General features: G+C 43.8%; 1 protein-coding gene across 1 annotated transcript in view; it reads left to right on the forward strand.

Annotated features, from left to right (window-relative positions):
• Positions 1–19,758, forward strand: part of SCYL1 (SCY1 like pseudokinase 1) — a 1,332,837-nt gene that overhangs the window by 79,523 nt on the left and 1,233,556 nt on the right. The window contains exons 2-4 of the mRNA XM_069207794.1: positions 2,144–2,284; positions 6,291–6,413; positions 16,711–16,934. Of these exons, the coding sequence (XP_069063895.1) occupies positions 2,144–2,284; positions 6,291–6,413; positions 16,711–16,934 (488 nt within the window). The remainder of the gene's footprint in view (positions 1–2,143; positions 2,285–6,290; positions 6,414–16,710; positions 16,935–19,758) is intronic.

The raw sequence follows: 19,758 nt of genomic DNA on the forward strand, positions 1-19,758 counted from the left end.
TTCACCACTCCTCCTTGTTGTTTCACAAGGTTTCTTCTACTTGTACTCATTATTGCATCACAAACAATGTTCCCAATACCTCTAGTTTCACTTTTTGAACTGATTATTTTATCACTGACTCTGGAAGGCAGGTGGTCTCTTTAACATTACATTGTAAGTAATGCATAGCATTCATATCCTATTCGCCTGTTAGCCAAGCATTTGCACATCCGACTGGAGAGACCCACATCTTCCATTAAGAGGCTGTTTTGGATCCACACTGCTGCAATTTGCAGGCTTTGCAGTTTTAACAGACTTTTAAGTATAAGAGAAAACCAGTGCTTAAATTGCTAACACTCTTTGTGAATAATTCAGACAGCCATACATATTCTTTAGAAGCCACAGATGGTGGAAGTCTTTGCTCATAGATTTATTGATCTTACTTTCCATGAAACTGTGACTAGTTTAGTACCATGGGTGGTACAAAAAACAGCCTGGTGATCATCCAATGTGGTGCAGCTTTATATAAAGATCCGAGGTTGTCCTTTTAATGTATATTCCTCAAACGTTAAGAATTAAGACAAGATGAAAATGTGACTTTCTTTGGAGAAGTCATTTGGGTCAACATGGGTTTCTTTTAGTCACAGTGGTAACTCTTATCCTCTTTAGTCAAAACAGGACTGTTCCGGACATTGACACCTATAAAGTAGCAGGTATGACCGTTGGAAGTAATGCTGTTTGTTTAATGAATTGTTCTGGTCAAACACCCATGGGAGAGTCAGAAATTGTCACTTGTTCATTAATTACGCCAAATTAACATTACCCTCCCTCTGAGTGATTGGGACAAAGTGACCGAGTAGACTGCCCTTCTTCACCTACCTTAACACCTTTTAAGTGTCCCATTACATGCACTGTCACCAAAACCTGTAGCAAGTGATCTTTGTTCATGATTTCCAAAGATCAGCATGTTCCACTTTAAACAGTGCAGTAACACATCTACTATTGTCAATGTGTCACTTTGTTGAGTTGGGGTGTTATCCCTAAACAAAGCCACTCAAGTTGGTTTGACAAAGGTGGTATGAGTGCAAACCCCAGTCTATGAAATGTAATGAAAGAAACACCATGGAACAGGGTTGAAATAGGAATTCCTAGAAGACAAAATAAACTGGTACTGAAAAAGAGGAAGACTTACTTGCAAATAGAAACTTGGGAGAAGGTGGTTGGCTCATGTAACTTAAAAGATACTGGTTCAGGAAAATAATAAATTCAAATGTGTTCTCCAAAACCCCAAGGAAATCCTTCAGCTTGATGATCCGACCGGAGCAGTGGACAGCTCATTTTAAAATGATTTAGTGCCCTTTTGCTAACACAGATAGTGCCACCTGAAGGAGACACCAATCTTCCTATTAAAAAGATTTTTTTTTTTTTTGCCTGGGTGAGGTAATGACTACAGTAAACCACAATCCCCAAAATCCGGGCTGGCTGGGGTCTCTATGCACTTATACAAAGACATCATATAGTTTTGGATCCTCACAAACCCTATTGATTTTGCTTGTAAAACTGGTTTCCAATGCAGTCTCTACCATGTGGTTCGTTTACTGTGAAGGTAAGTACAACACAGGCCATTTTAGTTACTTCACAGCACAGGAATGCACCATGCAAGTAACTAATGAAATTAATTAAAATTAATTTGGAAATTAACTAAATGCTATTATTGCGTCCAAAATTGAGTATTGGTTTGGTTATGGAAATAACTGTTATTTAGAAATGAGAAAGCTCTGTGGTATATATATTTTCTCTACAATTATTTGTGTTTTTTGCAGAACAAACAATCCTATTGGCATATCCTGTGGCTAAGCCATAATACCCCATTTGCAATATTGATTAATTGTCACTGTACATTTTGTAGCATATGTTTACAGGTCTTTATGTCTGTATTCTAATAAAGTTAAAAACTAAAGCAATACATTTTAAAAAGGAACAGTTTCTCAAATATTTTGATTTGGCCAGTGTGATGTGCAAAATTACAGTAGCTCTCTATAAATTAACAAACTAAATGGTACCAAATATAGTCTTATACCATTCTTAATAATAACTCAGTCCAAGAGGAAACAAAGTCTTATGCGTGATAGGTGACTATTCATTTTTTCTTTTGTTTCTGTAGACAACCGGGGATCCAGTGTCTATATTTACATATGAAATTAAACTCAACTCTGATGAGGAAACACAGATCGCCAAGGCTGCGTTCAAACGGTTGAAGACGCTAAGACACCCCAACATTTTGGCCTACATTGACGGGCTAGAGGTAGACCGTGTGTTTCCTAATTTGGAGTTGTGAACATTCCTGTTTGTTTCAAATATTTATAGTTTAAATTGGGTGTTTGTTCTATTGAAACTGGAAACTGAAAACATTATTTGCCAGTGGTCTTAATTTAAAGCTTAGACACATGTAAAGATTGTTGGTGGACAAGGGAATATCCTCGTCATTTTTTTTAAAGAAATTCTTGTTTAGGAAACAAAACCTAAATAATTTATTTTAAAATTGTCCCTCTAGGACTTCAAGACTGCCTGTTGCTTATTGTGTTACTTGTTGGCACACAGCTATTCAAAAATGTTCTTGATGATGGACGCATTGTACATTTCACCTTATGCATTCTACCATATGCACCCTGTATTAATAAGGTTATATTAGCCTTCCAACGCAACCTTTACCATGTGTTGCCATTAGCATGAAGGTAAGTACCACACAGGCCATTTTTTAAGTACCTTGCAACGCAGGATTTTTAGTTTGGTAATAACTTTAGCCCCATTTGGCAAATCTTCACTAAACCTTCTGGAAAAAAAAAATCATCCACCTCCCTTCCTTCTTGGAAATTTTCGAGGTGATCCATCAAGCGGGGGCCAAGAAAAAAGGGGGCCCCAAAACATAAAATCCCCATGCATTTTCCGTTGACTTCTTTAGATACGGCTACAGCAAAAACTGCTGAATGAATTACGCCAAATTCTGCTGGAAGCTAGATCTCGGTCTGCAGATTGTGCTTTTTGTGATTTGGGGTAAATCAGTTCAGCAGTTTTTGAGAAAACAGGGTGAAAAATAATTGTATATTTGTACTGTTGGTCTTGTGAGAGTCCTGCGGGAGCACAAATTTAAACATGGAGGTCTGTGATTGGTTGAGAGGCCAGTTTTTCCTGTGAGCCTTCATGTCCTGGTTCCCGCGAGTTTTGTGTCAGCAAGTGCTCTGATTGGCTGGCTGTTGGAATGTTTGAAATTAAATGGCAGTCACTATTGCTTACTGTGAAATGTTAGTGAAAACGAAATTTAAAAAAAACTATATAAAGGGACAGCAAAAAGGCATGCAGTCTCCCTACGTTTATTGAAGAGATGTCAATGGGATAACTCCTGAGAGGAAAATAAATGTATATTGTTTTTAAGTAATTTTTAAGATCTCGCTGGACTCTTGCAAGATTTTGAATAGTAAAAATGAGGAGATGAGTTCATAATACATTCTGCTAGTAGGAATGGATATTGTAGTGCTTGTTTTTGAGATAAAGTGTGAAAGAGATAAGTACTATGATAAGCAGATGGCTATTTAAAAACATTTTTTTAGACTCTTGCAGAACTCGTGAGAGCTGGCAAAATATATGGGCGAGAGCAAGCATCTTGATGCTCTCACGAGAGTTGGTAAAAAGGAAAAAAAAAAGCAAAACATAGATCATTAAACTGTATGGTAGCTATAAAAAGAGCTATTTTTGTTAACGGTTTTCAACATCTATAAAAAAATTTGTTTTCAAAGATTTGTATTACTTTTTTGGTATTTTAAGATTTTTTTTTTTTTAACGGGTTAGGATGAAAATATAGAGCTTAAGGTGTGATAGAAACATAAACAGCATCTCCTTAAAAACAAAAAGGAGAAAACATTGCAAACCCCCCCCCCAGAAAAAAAACGACTGCCTAGGTGAGAACTTGCATGCTTAGACAAGTTTGTCCTAAGCTGAGCTGCTAGTCTCTGAAGAAAAACTGATCTGCTTGCAAAATAGCACTTTTTTTTTAAAAAACAGCGTTATTGTCTGCCTGTGCACTTGGAACCTGTAAATGCACAGTATCTCCTGGAGCAAATTACGTTAAAGCCCCTATAGAGTTGTCTAGCTCTGTAGAGCGAGCCAACTCTGCCTGTGTAAGCCTTTGTGGATGTATAGAACCCGGGTGTCTCCAAATGCCTCATGTACTCTTGCTATATTGTTTATTTATACTTCTTCAAAATAAAGACATACCTTAGAACCAATCAGGATCCTTCCTTAGGTTGTGCTTCCTCTCCCCAACCTCTCACGAGAGTGTCTTGCGAGACTGTAAAAAAATACTTCCTTTATATCTTCCATAGAACAGTACCCAATTCATTTTTGTACCTTAAACAACACATGTAATATTATATTTTGTTCAAACTTACAGTGAAACACTGTAAATAACATAATTCTGAATGTACAGCCCCTTCAGTGTCTATGTAAGGGATTGTGCTTAAAGCTGTCACAAGCATCTCTCGAGAACCATCACATATTAAAAACAAATAATAATAATGTCCAATCATGTTTCATTCACTACTATATTTCAGATTAGCAGTAAATAAATTAATCTGATAGTCTCCTAGTTGCAGATTCCTTACTTTAGAATGTCTCCCAGGCGTCAGACTGGATCCAGAGATTTTCCTTCGAGCAGTGCCCTTGTGCTCCGTTAGGTGGCATTGGTCGACTCCGCGTCCTTTGTTGGTATTGTGGTCGCCATGGATGTTGTGGTGTACATATGTGCCACCCAGGCGCGCTAGCGTCATTTCTTCTCTTTCAGTGCCATGCGCAGATCCAGAGAGAGCTACCTTGGTAATTTGTTGACCAAATTCAACCTTTTTGTCGTCTTTTTGACTTATTTGGTGCTTCGAGGGATGCCTGGAAAGACCGGCTTCAAACCTTGCGACGCCTGTCACCGCATGATGTCGGTGACGGACCTGCATGTGTTTGTGGTGCCTGGAGCGTGACCATGACCCTAAGTCATGCTCCTAGTGCCGGGCCATGAACCCGAAGGCTTTGAGGGACTCTGCGTCGTTCCTGGTCTCGCTCAAGAGTAAGGTCTCGAGACCACTCCTCCTCATCCCATTCCAAATTTCTACGTGATATTCTGGTCAACATTCTTCAACATCACCCCGTCGCTTGGCCGATACGACGCAGGAAGAGCTTCAACGCTCAAGGCCTCCGTCCACGATACCTACTTCTGGGTCTGCTCTGTGCCTTCCCAAGTTTCCAGTAGCAAGAGCCACACCTGCTCATCTCAAGGAATTTTATGAGGCCATGCGTCTCAGCTTTGGGCAGACTGAACCACCTGTGGCACCTTTGGAGCCTGGGGCTCGTATAGAGGCCCTTTGGGTTCTGCTCCGGACCTGGCCTCCGTGGGACCCTCCGGATCTGTGCTGACGCTGGTCGTACCAATGCGACCTTTCCCGGCCCCGGCTAAGACATCAACGCTCCTGTGTCTGTTGCGCCCACAATCGACATCGACCCACTCCTCATCGCTGACGACCTGGAGCCGGAACGGCGTTGATCAATGCCGCTTCGGACTTCAACAGGTCCTACTCACCGAGGTTGGATTCCGACCATTTTTATCATGGGTACGAATATGCAGAAGTATCCTAGTTAGCAGGATCCCAGTGAAAACAGTCAAAACATACTGATAGCAGGCAAAAAGTGAGGGTAACCATGGCAAAAAGTGGGTACTGCCCTACAACTTCCATCTGGGCAAAGAAAGCGCCTTCAATTGTAAACAGTTGTAAATCTCTCCAGCAATGTTATGAACAGAAATGAAAACATTTTAAAGTGTTACAATGCAAGGAAAACCATAGAGCTAACTGAATTTTGTACAATTTAATGTGAAGGACACATTTGAAGATCCTCCGTGCACAGCAGAGAAAGGGCAGACAAGTCAGTGGTGGACTGCACATCACACTCATTGTAAAATATTAAGTTTGAAAACGCGACAAGGCCTACTCAAGTCTAACAAACTTTGTATTGTTAATCACAGTAAAAACATTGCATTTGCATCTTCCTAGCAATATTAAAAGTATAGAATAATCATATGTGGAGTTTATTTACACAGAAATTATCCATATATTCCAGACATTCATGCTTCTGTTTTTGTATGAAAAAAGCTAATTCAGGGTGCAATTTTACGGTATTGCTATTATTTTTCCTTCTGGTCGTCTGGCAGAATGTGATGTCATTTTGAAGATGCAGCTAGCCTGCTAAAAGCTCTCATTTCATGTCCCTGGCAGACTGAGAAATTCCTGTACATTGTAACAGAGTCAGTGACTCCATTGAACACCTATCTGAAGTTGAAGGCTGATGCTGATGGTCTGAATGAACTGGAGATCTCATGGGGGCTCCACCAAATTGTGGTAAGAATAAGCTGCTAAACATTTAAAATGTGTGTGGGAACGTTTTTTGAAACCATGTATTGTTTTTAGTTTCTGTGTATCTTAAACACACAAACGCTCTCTATCCTGGTGCCTAAGTGTAACTGTTAACTCACTGATGATTTCTACCTGTCCTAACTTGGATAATTAGGTAAAACTTTGTTAATGGTACTGATAAACATTTGTCATGTATCAGTTTTTCTTTCTCTATATTGAGCTTCTTCTCTACCCACGACACAATTCTCGGGAATTCTGTTGCTTTTGCCACATATTGTCACATGAGCACTGCTTCTGTTGTGTTATAAATGTTTTTGCAGTTGTTTGACCATGGGAGCGCAACTTTTCACAGGTGCATTCTGCATTCATGATTTACTTGTGTTGAAAATGTGTTCCACAAATTGCAGCAAATCACCTCAGACCACTGGATACTAGATCAAGGTTACTGTTTGGAGCTCACTTCAACTTCTCCCAACATTTGGGTAGAGGAAAGAGAACATTAACTTTGAATACATGAAGTTAACTCCTAGATATAGAACCAAAACAAATGTAATGCAAAATTTTGAAGAGAGGAGTTACTGCCAAATGATGTGACACCAAATGGAAACATCAGGATTAACTGTAACCATTCTGCCTGATTAAATCACTAACACCGGCATCCAACAGAGTAGCTTGCTAGTCATTTGAAAAATGCTTCAGCAACACCTCTGGGGTTGTAAACTTTATACAAATACCAATGGAGGTACCTCTGTTGTGAAGAACACTTTTATGACCTGGTGGCACTTCGCTATGAGTTGCTGAGAAAGGCCTCCATTTTCTGAACTACTTTCTGCAAGATTGTGTTCTAGATGAATATATAGCAGCAAGGTAGGGCATGCTGCACTCTTCAGTTGTGTCCACCTATAAAAGGTATTTGATAGAGATGTCTAGTTGCAGATTCCTTACCTTAGAATGCCCCCCAGGCGTCACTCTGGATCCTGATTTTTTTAAAAAATTTTTAGCAGTACCCCTTGGCACCGTTAGGTGGCGTCGATCGGCTCTGCATCTGCCGGTGGCATCGTCCATGCCAGATATGATGCTGCGTGTCCTATATAGGTGCTGACATCAGTTCTTTCTTTCTGCGCCAGCCTAGCGCTGATCCGACGAAAAGCTACTCGTCAGTTGTTTTTTGACTGATCTTTTTAAACTTTTTGTCGAAGATTTTTGAGTGTTGACTTTCTTGTTGCATTGAGGATGTCTTTACGTAATACTGGGTTCAAGCCCTGCGAGTTCTGTCATAGGGCGATGTCCGTTTTTGAGTGGCACCTTTTGTGCTTGTGGTACCTGGAGTGTGACCAAGACCCGAAGTCATGCTCCAAGTACAGGGCCATGAATCCCAAAGCTTTGAGAGGGTAGTCCCTAAAGCTCCATGGGGCCCACCACTCTGCTCCACATTGCTCCCGATTGAGAGGAAGGTCCCGAGAACAGTGGTAGAGTCCCCCTTCATTGTCATCCCAATCCAAGTCCCTGGGATGATTGGGTAAGGCGAGGCACAAGAAGAAGTCAAAGAAGAACAAGCGTTCTTCAACATCACTGTGTCCATCGGCAGACGAGGTGTGGAAAAAGGAGCTTCTTCGTTCTAGACCTCTGTCCTAGGAGCCTACGTCTGAGCTTACAACATGCCTTATGTAGTTTCTGGGAGCCAGAGCAACCCCTGCCCAACTCAGTCAGTTTATGAGGCCTTGCGCTATGTCTTTAGGCAGTCTGACTTCACTGGAGCGCATTCAGGCCCTACGCAGTCAGAAGAGGCCTCCTCGGGTTCCGCACCAGCGGCTTTGGCTCCAGGGGGTACCTATGGATCTCTTCCTGGATCCGAACCAGCATCGGTCGTAATCCCTCGACTTTCCCCTCCGCTGGTTCCGACATCGTCCGTGTCACTGGGTGATGTCGACCCCATCCTCATTGCTGACACCGACATGGAGCCAGACCGGTGTTGCGCGACGCCAGCGATGACTTCGACTGGGACCTTTGACTTATGTCAGACCCTGACCCTTATTTTATGGGTTGGGGTATTGTAGAATACCAGCTACAAGACCCCTTGGACTGCCGTACAGTCCTGGGTGAAGCCTGAGATCTGTATACTCTTTATACTTGCCCTGACACTGGCATGCTTTGTCCCCCCAACCGTGAGCTACGGAGGAGGGAGCATCCTCTTCCATGGTGGTGCGAAGAGCAGCTGAGATCCTGGGCCTTGAGCTGCCTTCAGTGGCAGTCAGGGCTAACCTCCTGACAGGTGCTTCAGCCTGGGGCTTCATCCTTTGAATCCCTTTTGCCCTTCCATGAAGCTCTAACCGATGTCCTGCAGAATACCTGGTCCAAACCCAGCACAGGGGGACCTGTGAACAGGTCTGTTTCCCGCTACCATGGACCTGCTCCAACTGACCCAGGGGTCCTGAAGTAAGCATCCCTCCCCTGAGAGCTTGGCTATCCAAGCCTCTACATCCCAGGGTGACTTTCTTTCCGCACCCCCGGATAGGGAATGCAAGAGGCTGGACTAACTTGGGTAGAAGATGTTTTCTTCCTCCAGCACAGCATTGCGGTCTGTGAACACTTCATGCCTTTCTGGGTCATTACTCCCACACCCTGTGAGATGCGGTTGCGCAAGTCAGCGGTCCGGCCAGTCCACCGTCGCCCCTCCCCGCTGCAGCTGCCTCCAAACCTTCCTAGTCTCACTAGTCCCCACCAGGGACCAGTGGGAGACAGGAGTTGCCATCACCTGCTCTGCTGGCAGTCCATCATCTCAGACAGTTAGGTTTTGCAGATAGTCCATAGGGGCTACACCCTCCTCTTCAAGACTACCTCTTCATCCATGCCACCATCCTATGTTGGGATGACAAAGGATCACTTGGCGCTTCACCATAAGAAGATAAGGGCTCTCTTAGCCAAGGAAGCCATAGTGAGAGTTCCTTTGCCAGAAGTAGGCTGTGGTTGTTATTCCTGCTATCTTCAGGTGCTCAAAAAGGACAAAGGCCTCCGCCCTATCCTAGAACTTTGGTCCCTCAGTCTCTTCCTCAAAAAGGAGAAGTTCAAAATGCTCACTCTGGCTCAGTTTCTAGCTGCCCAGGACCCAGGAGGCTGGATGGTAGCATTGGACTTGCAGGACTCTTACTTTCACATTCCTCTCCTGCCTTCCCACAGACGTTACTTGCTGTTCACGGTAGGCCACAAACACTTTCAGTTCACCATGCTCCCCTTTAGTCTTACCTGCGCCCCTCGGTTGTTCATCAAGGTGATGGCAGTGGTCGCAGCTCACCTGCACAAATTAGGGTTTTCAGTCTTCCCCTATCTCGATGACTGGCTGATGAAGGCAGGCTTGCCCCAGGCTGTCGTATCCCACATTCTCCAATCTTTGGGGTTCACTATAAATGTGCCGAAGTCACACCTGACTCCCTCTCAGACCCTCCCTTTCATTTGAGCTGTTCTGAGCACAGTGCAGTTTTGGACCTATCCTCCAGAGAAGCAAGTCCAGGATATTCAGGCTATGATACCAATGTTTCAGCCTCTATCCTGGATTTCGGTGAGAATGACACTGAGGCTGCTGGGCCGCATGTCCTCTCATAAAGATCAAGAACAACTGGGCCTAAGTAATCCTTGTGGCTCCGGACTGGGCATGAAGAGTCTGGTATCCTGAGCTATTGAGCATGGCCATCGATCCTCTGATTGCACTGCCCCATCAGGAGGATCTTCTGTCGCAGCAGCAGGGGAGGGTTCTCCACCCAAACCTGTCCAGTCTCTGCCTTCACGCGTTGAGATGGAGCAGTGGCAGTTGACTGCTTTTGAACTTCCGCCTGAAGTCTGTAACGTTACATTGGCAGCCAGACGTCCCTCCACCAAAACGGTATACTCCTGTTGTTGGAAGAAAATTGTGGCATGGAGCACAGACAACTCCGTTGAACCCTTCTCTCTGAGGTTCTTTTGTTCATACTTTCACAGGCCTTGCAGGGTTTTGCTTTGGACACACTCAACGGTTATTTGTCTGTAGTATCTGCTTTCTTACGGCTGCCTGGCCAGTCTTTGTTTAAATCTTCTGTTATAAGTAGGTTCTTTAAAGGCCTCAGTTATATATTTCCTCAAGCCCCGTTCATTATTCCCCAAGTAATTTGAATTTGGTTCTGACATTCCTGATGTGCGCCCCTTGCAGGACCTCTCCACAGTTGTCCTCTCAGGCTTCTCACTTTGAAAACAGCCTTTCTTGTGACCATTACATCTGCCCACACGGTGAGTGAGCTGCAGGCATTGTCATCTCAGCCACCTCACCAGTCTATCCTGACAGAGTGGTGCTTCACACACGGGCCTCCTTTCTCCCAAAAGTGCTTACGTGCATCCATGTAGGCCAATCCATAAACTTGCCTACTTTTTACGCACCGTCGCATCCTTCTAAGGAAGAGGAGGGACTCAACCACCTGACTCTTAAAAGAGCATTGGCGTTCTACCTAGATTATAACAAAGAGTTCCAGGTGGATGATCATTTGTTTGGTGGTTATGTGGGTGCGAAGAAAGGTTGGGCAGTGCAAAAGAGAACCATCTCCAGATGGGTTGTACTCTGCATTAAAATGTGCTACGCATTGGCAAAGAAGAAACCCCCTGACGGCTTGCGTGCTCATTCTACCAGAACTAAAGCTGTGTCAGCAATGAAGTTCCACTCCACTGACATCTGTCAGGCGGCCATTTTGGCATCCCTGCACACGTTTACCAAACACTACTACCTGGACAGTCAGGTCTGTAGGGATGGGCACTTTGCCCATTTGGTTCTGCACGACTTTCTGGTGTGATGTTGGTTCGCAGAGCCACCTCTGGGGATGGTATTGCATCTTTATTCTTTAATTCTTTATTTCAATATCCAAATCTTGCACATCCATTCACCCCAAGATAACTATTAGAGAGAATACAACCTCAGTCCATCCTTAATGCTACAGTCATAAATCAATAGGTAGATGAAGGTTTCCTCATTGTTCCACCTTTTAATACTCTATATCCATGTCCCATTGTTCTATGATTTTCAAGACTCGTAATATCTCCCACAATAGGATGAAAATGAACAGCCAAGACTTCTATTCCATATACTCCTTCCAGTGGTTCATTATTTCCCAAACTATTATTTGTGAGTTCCCCCATTTAATTAAATCCCACTATTTTCCCAGGGCCACCAAGAATTCCCAACCATGAACAAGGGATTAGAGAATTGGGGAGAGAGGCAGAAAAAATGGTTCCTTGTTTTGTATACACCGCTCACAAAAAATATGCCCACACTCCTCGGGTTGCTAGGTATTTACAGTCATCTAACCCCACAGACGCAGTATGGTATCATTTTACTTTAGGGACTGAAAATTGGAAGAAAAAAAAACAAACACCTGAAATCGGATATAAGTAAATATTAAAAGTTATGGTTTGGTTTCCTATATGGAACTGCATTCTGATAGGAAATCATTTGTCGATACGGTGTAGACATTTAGACACATCGTTGACCGTGGTATTGAGATTCAACCCAAGTGCTCGCATAGATGTGATGGTTGACACTTTTTAATTAAAATTCAAGTCGATTAGCAATCTGATTGAATGATATTGAGGGACTGAGGGTTTTGGGGAAGTACAGTGCGTTTTGTTGAATTGAAGTTACATGTATTCCAAGATGACTGAGTTGATCGTATTGAAGAGAGTTTTGCAGGCAGTTGGAACAGCAGGAGTGAGCATCCAAGAGCCAAAAGAATGAGGAAACTGACCTGTGCAGTCTTACTTAATGCTACTGCCAGTGGTTTAGGTATTCTTTGATTTAAAAAAAAAAAAAACACTAAACTCTGTTGCTCGCTATACAGGTGTATGGGATGCTTTCAATGTTTGTGAGGGGAATGGTGATTGCCACCTACGGTGGTGTGCTAAAAGATATACAACATCTACACAAACATGAGCAAAGTCTTGCCACTCTAGAAAAACAAAATGTAGATTTAAACTTGCCACCTACCAGGAAATGTATTAAATCTTGCTGACATGTATTCATTGTTTTCTAATAAGTGGGGACAGTCCGTGATTGCTGACTAGTATTCAGGGTATGCAAGTTTGTTTACTGATGGTATCCTGGGCTACAATTACTGGTGCGCTCTGTGAGAAAGTAGCCTCTTTCTAGCCTTGTTACCCCCACTTTTGGCCTGTTTGTGAGTGTATGTCAGGGTGTTTTCACTGTCTCACTGGGATCCTGCTAGCCAGGGCCCAGTGCTCATAGGGAAAACACTATGTTTTCAGTATGTTTGTTATGTGTCACTGGGACCCTGCTAGTCAGGACCCCAGTGCTCATAAGTTTGTGGCCTATATGTGTGTGTTCCCTGTGTAGTGCCTAACTGTCTCACTGAGGCTCTGCTAACCAGAACCTCAGTGGTTATGCTCTCTCATTTCATACAAATTGTCACTAACAGGCTAGTGACCAATGTTACCAATTTACATTGGCTTACTGGAACACCCTTATAATTCCCTAGTATATGGTACTGAGGTACCCAGGGTATTGGGGTTCCAGGAGATCCCTATGGGCTGCAGCATTTCTTTTGCCACCCATAGGGAGCTCTGACAATTCTTACACAGGCCTGCCACTGCAGCCTGAGTGAAAAAACGTCCACGTTATTTCACAGCCATTTTACACTGCACTTAAGTAACTTATAAGTCACCTATATGTCTAACCTTTACCTGGTAAAGGTTAGGTGCAAAGTTACTTAGTGTGAGGGCACCCTGGCACTAGCCAAGGTGCCCCCACATTGTTCAGGGCCAATTCCCCGGACTTTGTGAGTGCGGGGACACCATTACACGCGTGCACTATATATAGGTCACTACCTATATGTAGCTTCACAATGGTAACTCCGAATATGGCCATGTAACATGTCTAAGATCATGGAATTGCCCCCTCTATGCCATCCTGGCATTGTTGGCACAATTCCATGATCCCAGTGGTCTGTAGCACAGACCCTGGTACTGCCAAACTGCCTTTCCTGGGGTTTCACTGCAGCTGCTGCTGCTGCCAACCCCTCAGACAGGTTTCTGCCCCCCTGGGGTCAAGCCAGGCTTGTCCCAGGATGGCAGAACAAAGGACTTCCTCTGAGAGAGGGTGTTATACCCTCTCCCTTTGGAAAATGGTGTGAAGGCAGGGGAGGGGCAGCCTCCCCCAGCCTTTGGAAATGCTTTCTTGGGCACAGATGTGCCCAATTCTGCATAAGCCAGTCTACACCGGTTCAGGGACCCCTTAGCCCTGCTCTGGTGCGAAACTGGACAAAGGAAAGGGGAGTGACCACTCCCCTGACCTGCACCTCCCCTGGGAGGTGTCCAGAGCTCCTCCAGTGTGCTCCAGACCTCTGCCATCTTGGAAACAGAGGTGCTGCTGGCACACTGGACTGCTCTGAGTGGCCAGTGCCACCAGGTGACGTCAGAGACTCCTTCTGATAGGCTCCTTCAGGTGTTAGTAGCCTATCCTCTCTCCTAGGTAGCCAAACTCTCTTTTCTGGCTATTTAGGGTCTCTGTCTCTGGGGAAACTTTAGATAACGAATGCAAGAGCTCATCCGAGTTCCTCTGCATCTCTCTCTTCACCTTCTGCCAAGGAATCGACTGCTGACCGCGCTGGAAGCCTGCAAAACTGCAACATAGTAGCTAAGACGACTACTGCAACTCTGTAACGCTGATCCTGCTGCCTTCTCGACTGTTTTCCTGGTGGTGCATGCTGTGGGGGTAGTCTGCCTCCTCTCTGCACTAGAAGCTCTGAAGAAATCTCCCGAGGGTCGACGGAATCTTCCCCCTGCAACCGCAGGCACCAAAAAGCTGCATTACCGGTCCCTTGGGTCTCGTCTCAGCACGACGAGCGAGGTCCCTCGAATCCAGCAACTCTGTCCAAGTGACTCCCACAGTCCAGTGACTCTTCAGTCCAAGTTTGGTGGAGGTAAGTCCTTGCCTCACCTCGCTGGGCTGCATTGCTGGGAACCGCGACTTTTGCAGCTACTCCGGCCCCTGTGCACTTCTGGCGGAAATCCTTTGTGCACAGCCAAGCCTGGGTCCACGGCACTCTAACCTGCATTGCACGACTTTCTAAGTTGGTCTCTGGCGACGTGGGACTCCTTTGTGTAACTTCGGGTGAGCACCATTTCACGCATCCTCGTAGTGCCTGTTTCTGGCACTTCTCCGGGTGCTACCTGCTGCTGAGAGGGCTCCTTGTCTTGCTCGACGTCCCCTCTCTCTCCTGGTCCAATTTGCGACCTCCTGGTCCCTCCAGGGCCACAGCAGCGTCCAAAAACGCTAACCGCACGATTTGCAGCTAGCAAGGCTTGTTGGCGTTCTTTCGGCAGGAAAACACTTCTGCACGACTCTCCACGGCGAGAGGGATCCGTCCACCAAAGGGGAAGTCTCTAGCCCTTTTCGTTCCTGCAGAAACCTCAGCTTCTTCTGTCCAGTAGAAGCTTCTTTGCATCCACAGCTGGCATTTCCTGGGCATATGCCCATCTCCGACTTGCTTGTGACTTTTGGACTTGGTCCCCTTGTTCCACAGGTACCCTAGATTGGAAATCCACAGTTGTTGCATTGTTGGTTTGTGTCTTTCCTGCATTATTCCTCTATCACGACTTCTTTGTCTTTTGGGGAACTTTAGGGCACTTTGCACTCACTTTTCAGGGTCTTGGGAGGGGCTAATTTTCTAACTCTCACTATTTTCTAATAGTCCCAGCGACCCTCTACAAGGTCACATAGGTTTGGGGTCCATTCGTGGTTCGCATTCCACTTTTGGAGTATATGGTTTGTGTTGCCCCTATCCCTATGTGTCCCCATTGCATCCTATTGTAACTATACATTGTTTGCACTGTTTTCTAAGACTATACTGCATATTTTTGCTATTGTGTATATATATCTTGTGTATATTTCCTATCCTCTCACTGAGGGTACACACTCTAAGATACTTTGGCATATTGTCATAAAAATAAAGTACCTTTATTTTTAGTATAACTGTGTATTGTGTTTTCTTATGATATTGTGCAAGTGACACTTGTGGTACTGTAGTAGCTTCACACGTCTCCTAGTTCAGCCTAAGCTGCTCTGCTAAGCTACCATTATCTATCAGCCTAAGCTGCTAGACACCCTATACACTAATAAGGGATAACTGGGCCTGGTGCAAGGTGCAAGTACCCCTTGGTACTCACTACAAGCCAGTCCAGCCTCCTACACGCTCCAAGTGGATAATGAAGTAATGGTCATTCTCCCCTCTCCCCCACCACTTTCTACCACTATTTCAGGGTATCCTTTTTGTATTTCACTATTGTGTTAGCTCAAGTTTATGCACCTCCCGCTCGGAAGTCAACCAACTTTGAACCGTCTCACAGTTTAGTTAGAAAAAAAAAAGCAGAGTCCTCAGAATTCAGACTGTGTGCCACCGGAAATGAGACCTTAACACATGAATTGTGCATTTGTCTAGCAATGCTACCTGATAGTAGGAGGTAACTACGTGAACCCTTCAATCTGATTGTTGTACATACGTACAGACACGCTGTCAAAGTTGCCCTTAATTCCAGAAAACATGCGCCTAAACATTCGGGCAGTAAAGCTCATTAAAATATTTGATGCTAGAGTAAAGGTCAATGGGAGGGCTGACAGTCGCAATGACTGAATGGGCTAATGACCTTTGGTGGGACATTGGACATCACAAGAAGCACTGTCACTTAAGTAACTTTTGCACACGCAGTTTCAAAATGAGTGACAGAATATGATATTTTAAGTTGTATAGGATGCAGCCGAGGGGATTGGACGTTTAGTTCATTGTTCATGGTTGTCTTACTTTATAAGCGTACACTCGTTCTGCAACATGTATTGTATGGTCCTCCTGAACTTTTAGTGATACATTTTTAAGTATTTTATTTGTCTTAGTTCATTGGTCACTTTTATTATTAATTTTCTTATTGTACAAAAATGTGACAGTTTTACTTAACTTTGCATTTCGGAAATAAATTTGAATTTGGACTGTCATCTGTAAATAGTTGGGCAAAGTCTCCTTGCAGCAGGGCCACAAAACTGTAACTCTGGCTTTAAGATTTTATAAAAGTGTTCATAGTCTGAATTTGTGCACAAATTATCTTTGTTAGTTACAATCAGAGTAAGAAAGATTAAGCAAAGTCTCTAAACAGCTTCTCAGCATATAGAATAGCAGGTCTGTAAAGTAGCCTCTGACTGAACACCCCTTAAAATTAAGAACATTTTGGGAGTAACTCTGAATTCTTTGTGCTTCCTTTGCAGAAGGCCATTAGCTTCTTGGTGAATGACTGCAACCTCATCCACAACAATGTTTGTGTGGGTTCTGTGTTTGTGGACCGAGCTGGGGAATGGAAGCTGGGTGGTCTGGACTACATGTTCTTGGCCACCGAGGGTGCTGAAACTCCTCCAAGCAAGGGTATCCTAGAACTTGAGAAGTACGACCCGCCTGAGAAAATTGACAACAGCAGAATCACAGGCGAAAAGTGGTATGTGTACTGGGACGAAATGTGATGTGTACTGGGATTAAGTGGGATGTGCTCTGGGCAAAGTAGGCTATGCTCTCTTTCGAGGTAGGCAAGGTTTGCATTCTGATACGTCAGTCAAGGGAATGCTTGCTTCCGAAATCTATGCGTCACCTACAGGTCATAGTTTCAAATAATGCTGGACAGGCTCTGACATTCATGAATTGGAGGTCACTAAAATGAGTATTATTGGATTGGTTAATAGTAATCTCTCTTATCTGGCGCATCCGTTGTTGGCATCTCATTTGCCGGATATGACGTTGCGGGTCATATATATAGGTGCCACCCCGGCACACTGACACTAATTCTTTTGTTACTGCGCCAACTCACGTACATGCCTGAAGAAGAACTACCCCAGAGTCCCTTTTTGACTGGCCTTATCGACTTTTGTCAAAGCTTTTTTGACCTCCTGGTGCGTCCAGTATGTCATCATGAAAGACCAACTTCAAGCCCTACGACACCTGTCCCGGATGATTTCCCTGAAGGATCCACACCTCTGGTGTCTTTGGTTCTTGGAGCGCAAACATGACCCAAAGCGAAGTCGTGCTCTGAGTGCTGGGCCATGAACCCGAAGGCTTTGAGGGAGAGGTCTCTAAAGCTTCTTGCGGCCAGGCGCTCGGCTCTGTGTGGCTGCTGGTGTCATTCGAGAGTAAGGTCATGAGACTGCTCGTGGAGCCAGCACTCTTCTTCGTCCAATTCAAAATCTTTGGGACTGGATCTTCCTGGATCTTAGGGCTTTTCATGTAACACTGAAAACGTTTCTTCTACCTTTCAAGGAAATCTCAGGTCTGGTTCAAAAGAACAGTCCACTAAGTATATATTTTCTAAACAAGCGAAGGGGAGCAATTACAATACATTCTGCGCTGTTAGCAAGAAACCCAATAATCTCTGCACCTATATCTGCCCAGTGAGCAAAATGTTGAAGAAGACGCAAGAAGCAGAATGATACTTACAGAGAAATAGCAAGTGGATCAGTAGTGCCTTGATGTCTCTGGGTGCAGAACTGGACACGTTTAGTTGGCTGATTAGTTAATTACCACTTACTTTGGGTGCACCTCCCAGGAATATCATGGTGTAGGTCTTACTAAGTTATCTTAATTCATGTATGTTTTGGAGGCCAATCTATATTCATCATTAGATTGGGTACATACCACAAGTTCTGTGTTCGAGATCTATAGCACTGGACTTAACACTGTGAGAGTGTTCAGCCCCCTTGTGACTTGAACCTAACCCGGATGCTGCACAATAGCATTTCTCTTGACTCTTTAATTTGGTATTTGGACAACAGAAGTAGATCTGGTAGGCCAGATAGTGCAGGCGTCAAGCCATACTTGCACATCTAGCAGCTGAGGTTGCGTTTAACATTGTTGTCCCTAACTGAGAAAAACTGAAGAGATTTCCTAGCTTCAGAAATGTGATCTCTTTTGTCCAACTCTGATGTTATTTGAACTGCTGCATTTTGGGCTCACTGGAAGCTAAGTGGTTGACTGGCTGTGGTTGGAGTAGACAAATCTTGAATTAATAACCACAACCACACTCCGGGTCCCATGTCCGAAGAATAGGAAATGGAACCCATGGACCCCAATGAACAGTTACTGATATCTGGGCACCCTCACTGAGTCATTACTGGCAAGAGAGAACCCCTGCTTAAGCATTTTCGATGATTTAAACAGCAAAACAATACACACAAAATACTGAAACAAGCATTCGTCACAAATATACACTAATAAGTGAAAAATTGGATTTGATTCATAAACACAAAAGCAACATTTATATTTTAATATGTAGCTCGTGGTCTTAATAAATTCAGTTCAAGCCACTCATCATCCATAATAGATTCTGTTTGATGCCCTGGCACGGCTCCCATGAATCAGTCTGATCATACTAATTTAATTGGTCGCCTCCAATTTCAAATTTGTTCACATTTACAGTACGTAAAGTTTTAAATTTTACTTCTCTTTTTATGTGCACTTTATTATCTGTTAATATTATTCAATTTTCAAAGCAGTTGCGAAAACCCTGAGCAGGCTTTGTAAACTCCCAAGGGTCTCCAGACCATAGGTTAAGAACCACTGCCCGAGTCAAAAGATTATGGTGCCACACACAGCAGACATTTCAAGCATTCAGCACCCTATGTCTGTAAATCTTAGTGCATTGTTCCCAAACCAGTTAATGTACTTAACATGCCATGATTTAGATGGAAGTTTGATTGCAGTGGGCTTAAACAATTTTTAGTCTCTTGATGTTTCTGCAGTTTTGTTTCACAACTTTTCAGAAGGTATGTTAAAACTGTCAGGTTAGTAATCGGCCTGACAGTCCTTTTTTCTGTTGGGTACAAATTGTTTTTTTTCTTATTTAAAAAATGTGATGGAAAATTCCTTTCTTAGGGATGTGGATATACAGATGACAGGTAGAAATGGGTCTGGGTATGAGAGTTAATAGGCAGTCAGTAGGTTTGATGACCCTGAGGATAGGTTCTGTCTCATGGAGAGGGAATCGGTGCATAGAAAAACTCTTTTAATTCAGTGGGATAGGATCACTAGAGGTATTGACCATTCTGCATTTGTGGCAGCCCCTTATGAGTTTTGGAAATGTTGCCATCAATGGAGGAACATTTAAAATGAACACACAGAAGGTGCAAGGGTATCCCATGTAACTCTTAGAACGGACAGTGACGGATGTCACTGATTTGAAAAGCCTATTCCTTGGAGATGTACACTGACCAGATGCTCTTTTTTTTACTCTTTAATTGCTGCTTTATAGTCTCTGAGTAATTTGATGCAAAACA

Source organism: Pleurodeles waltl, chromosome 9, assembly GCF_031143425.1.
Source record: "Pleurodeles waltl isolate 20211129_DDA chromosome 9, aPleWal1.hap1.20221129, whole genome shotgun sequence".
Taxonomy (NCBI): Eukaryota; Metazoa; Chordata; class Amphibia; order Caudata; family Salamandridae; genus Pleurodeles; species Pleurodeles waltl.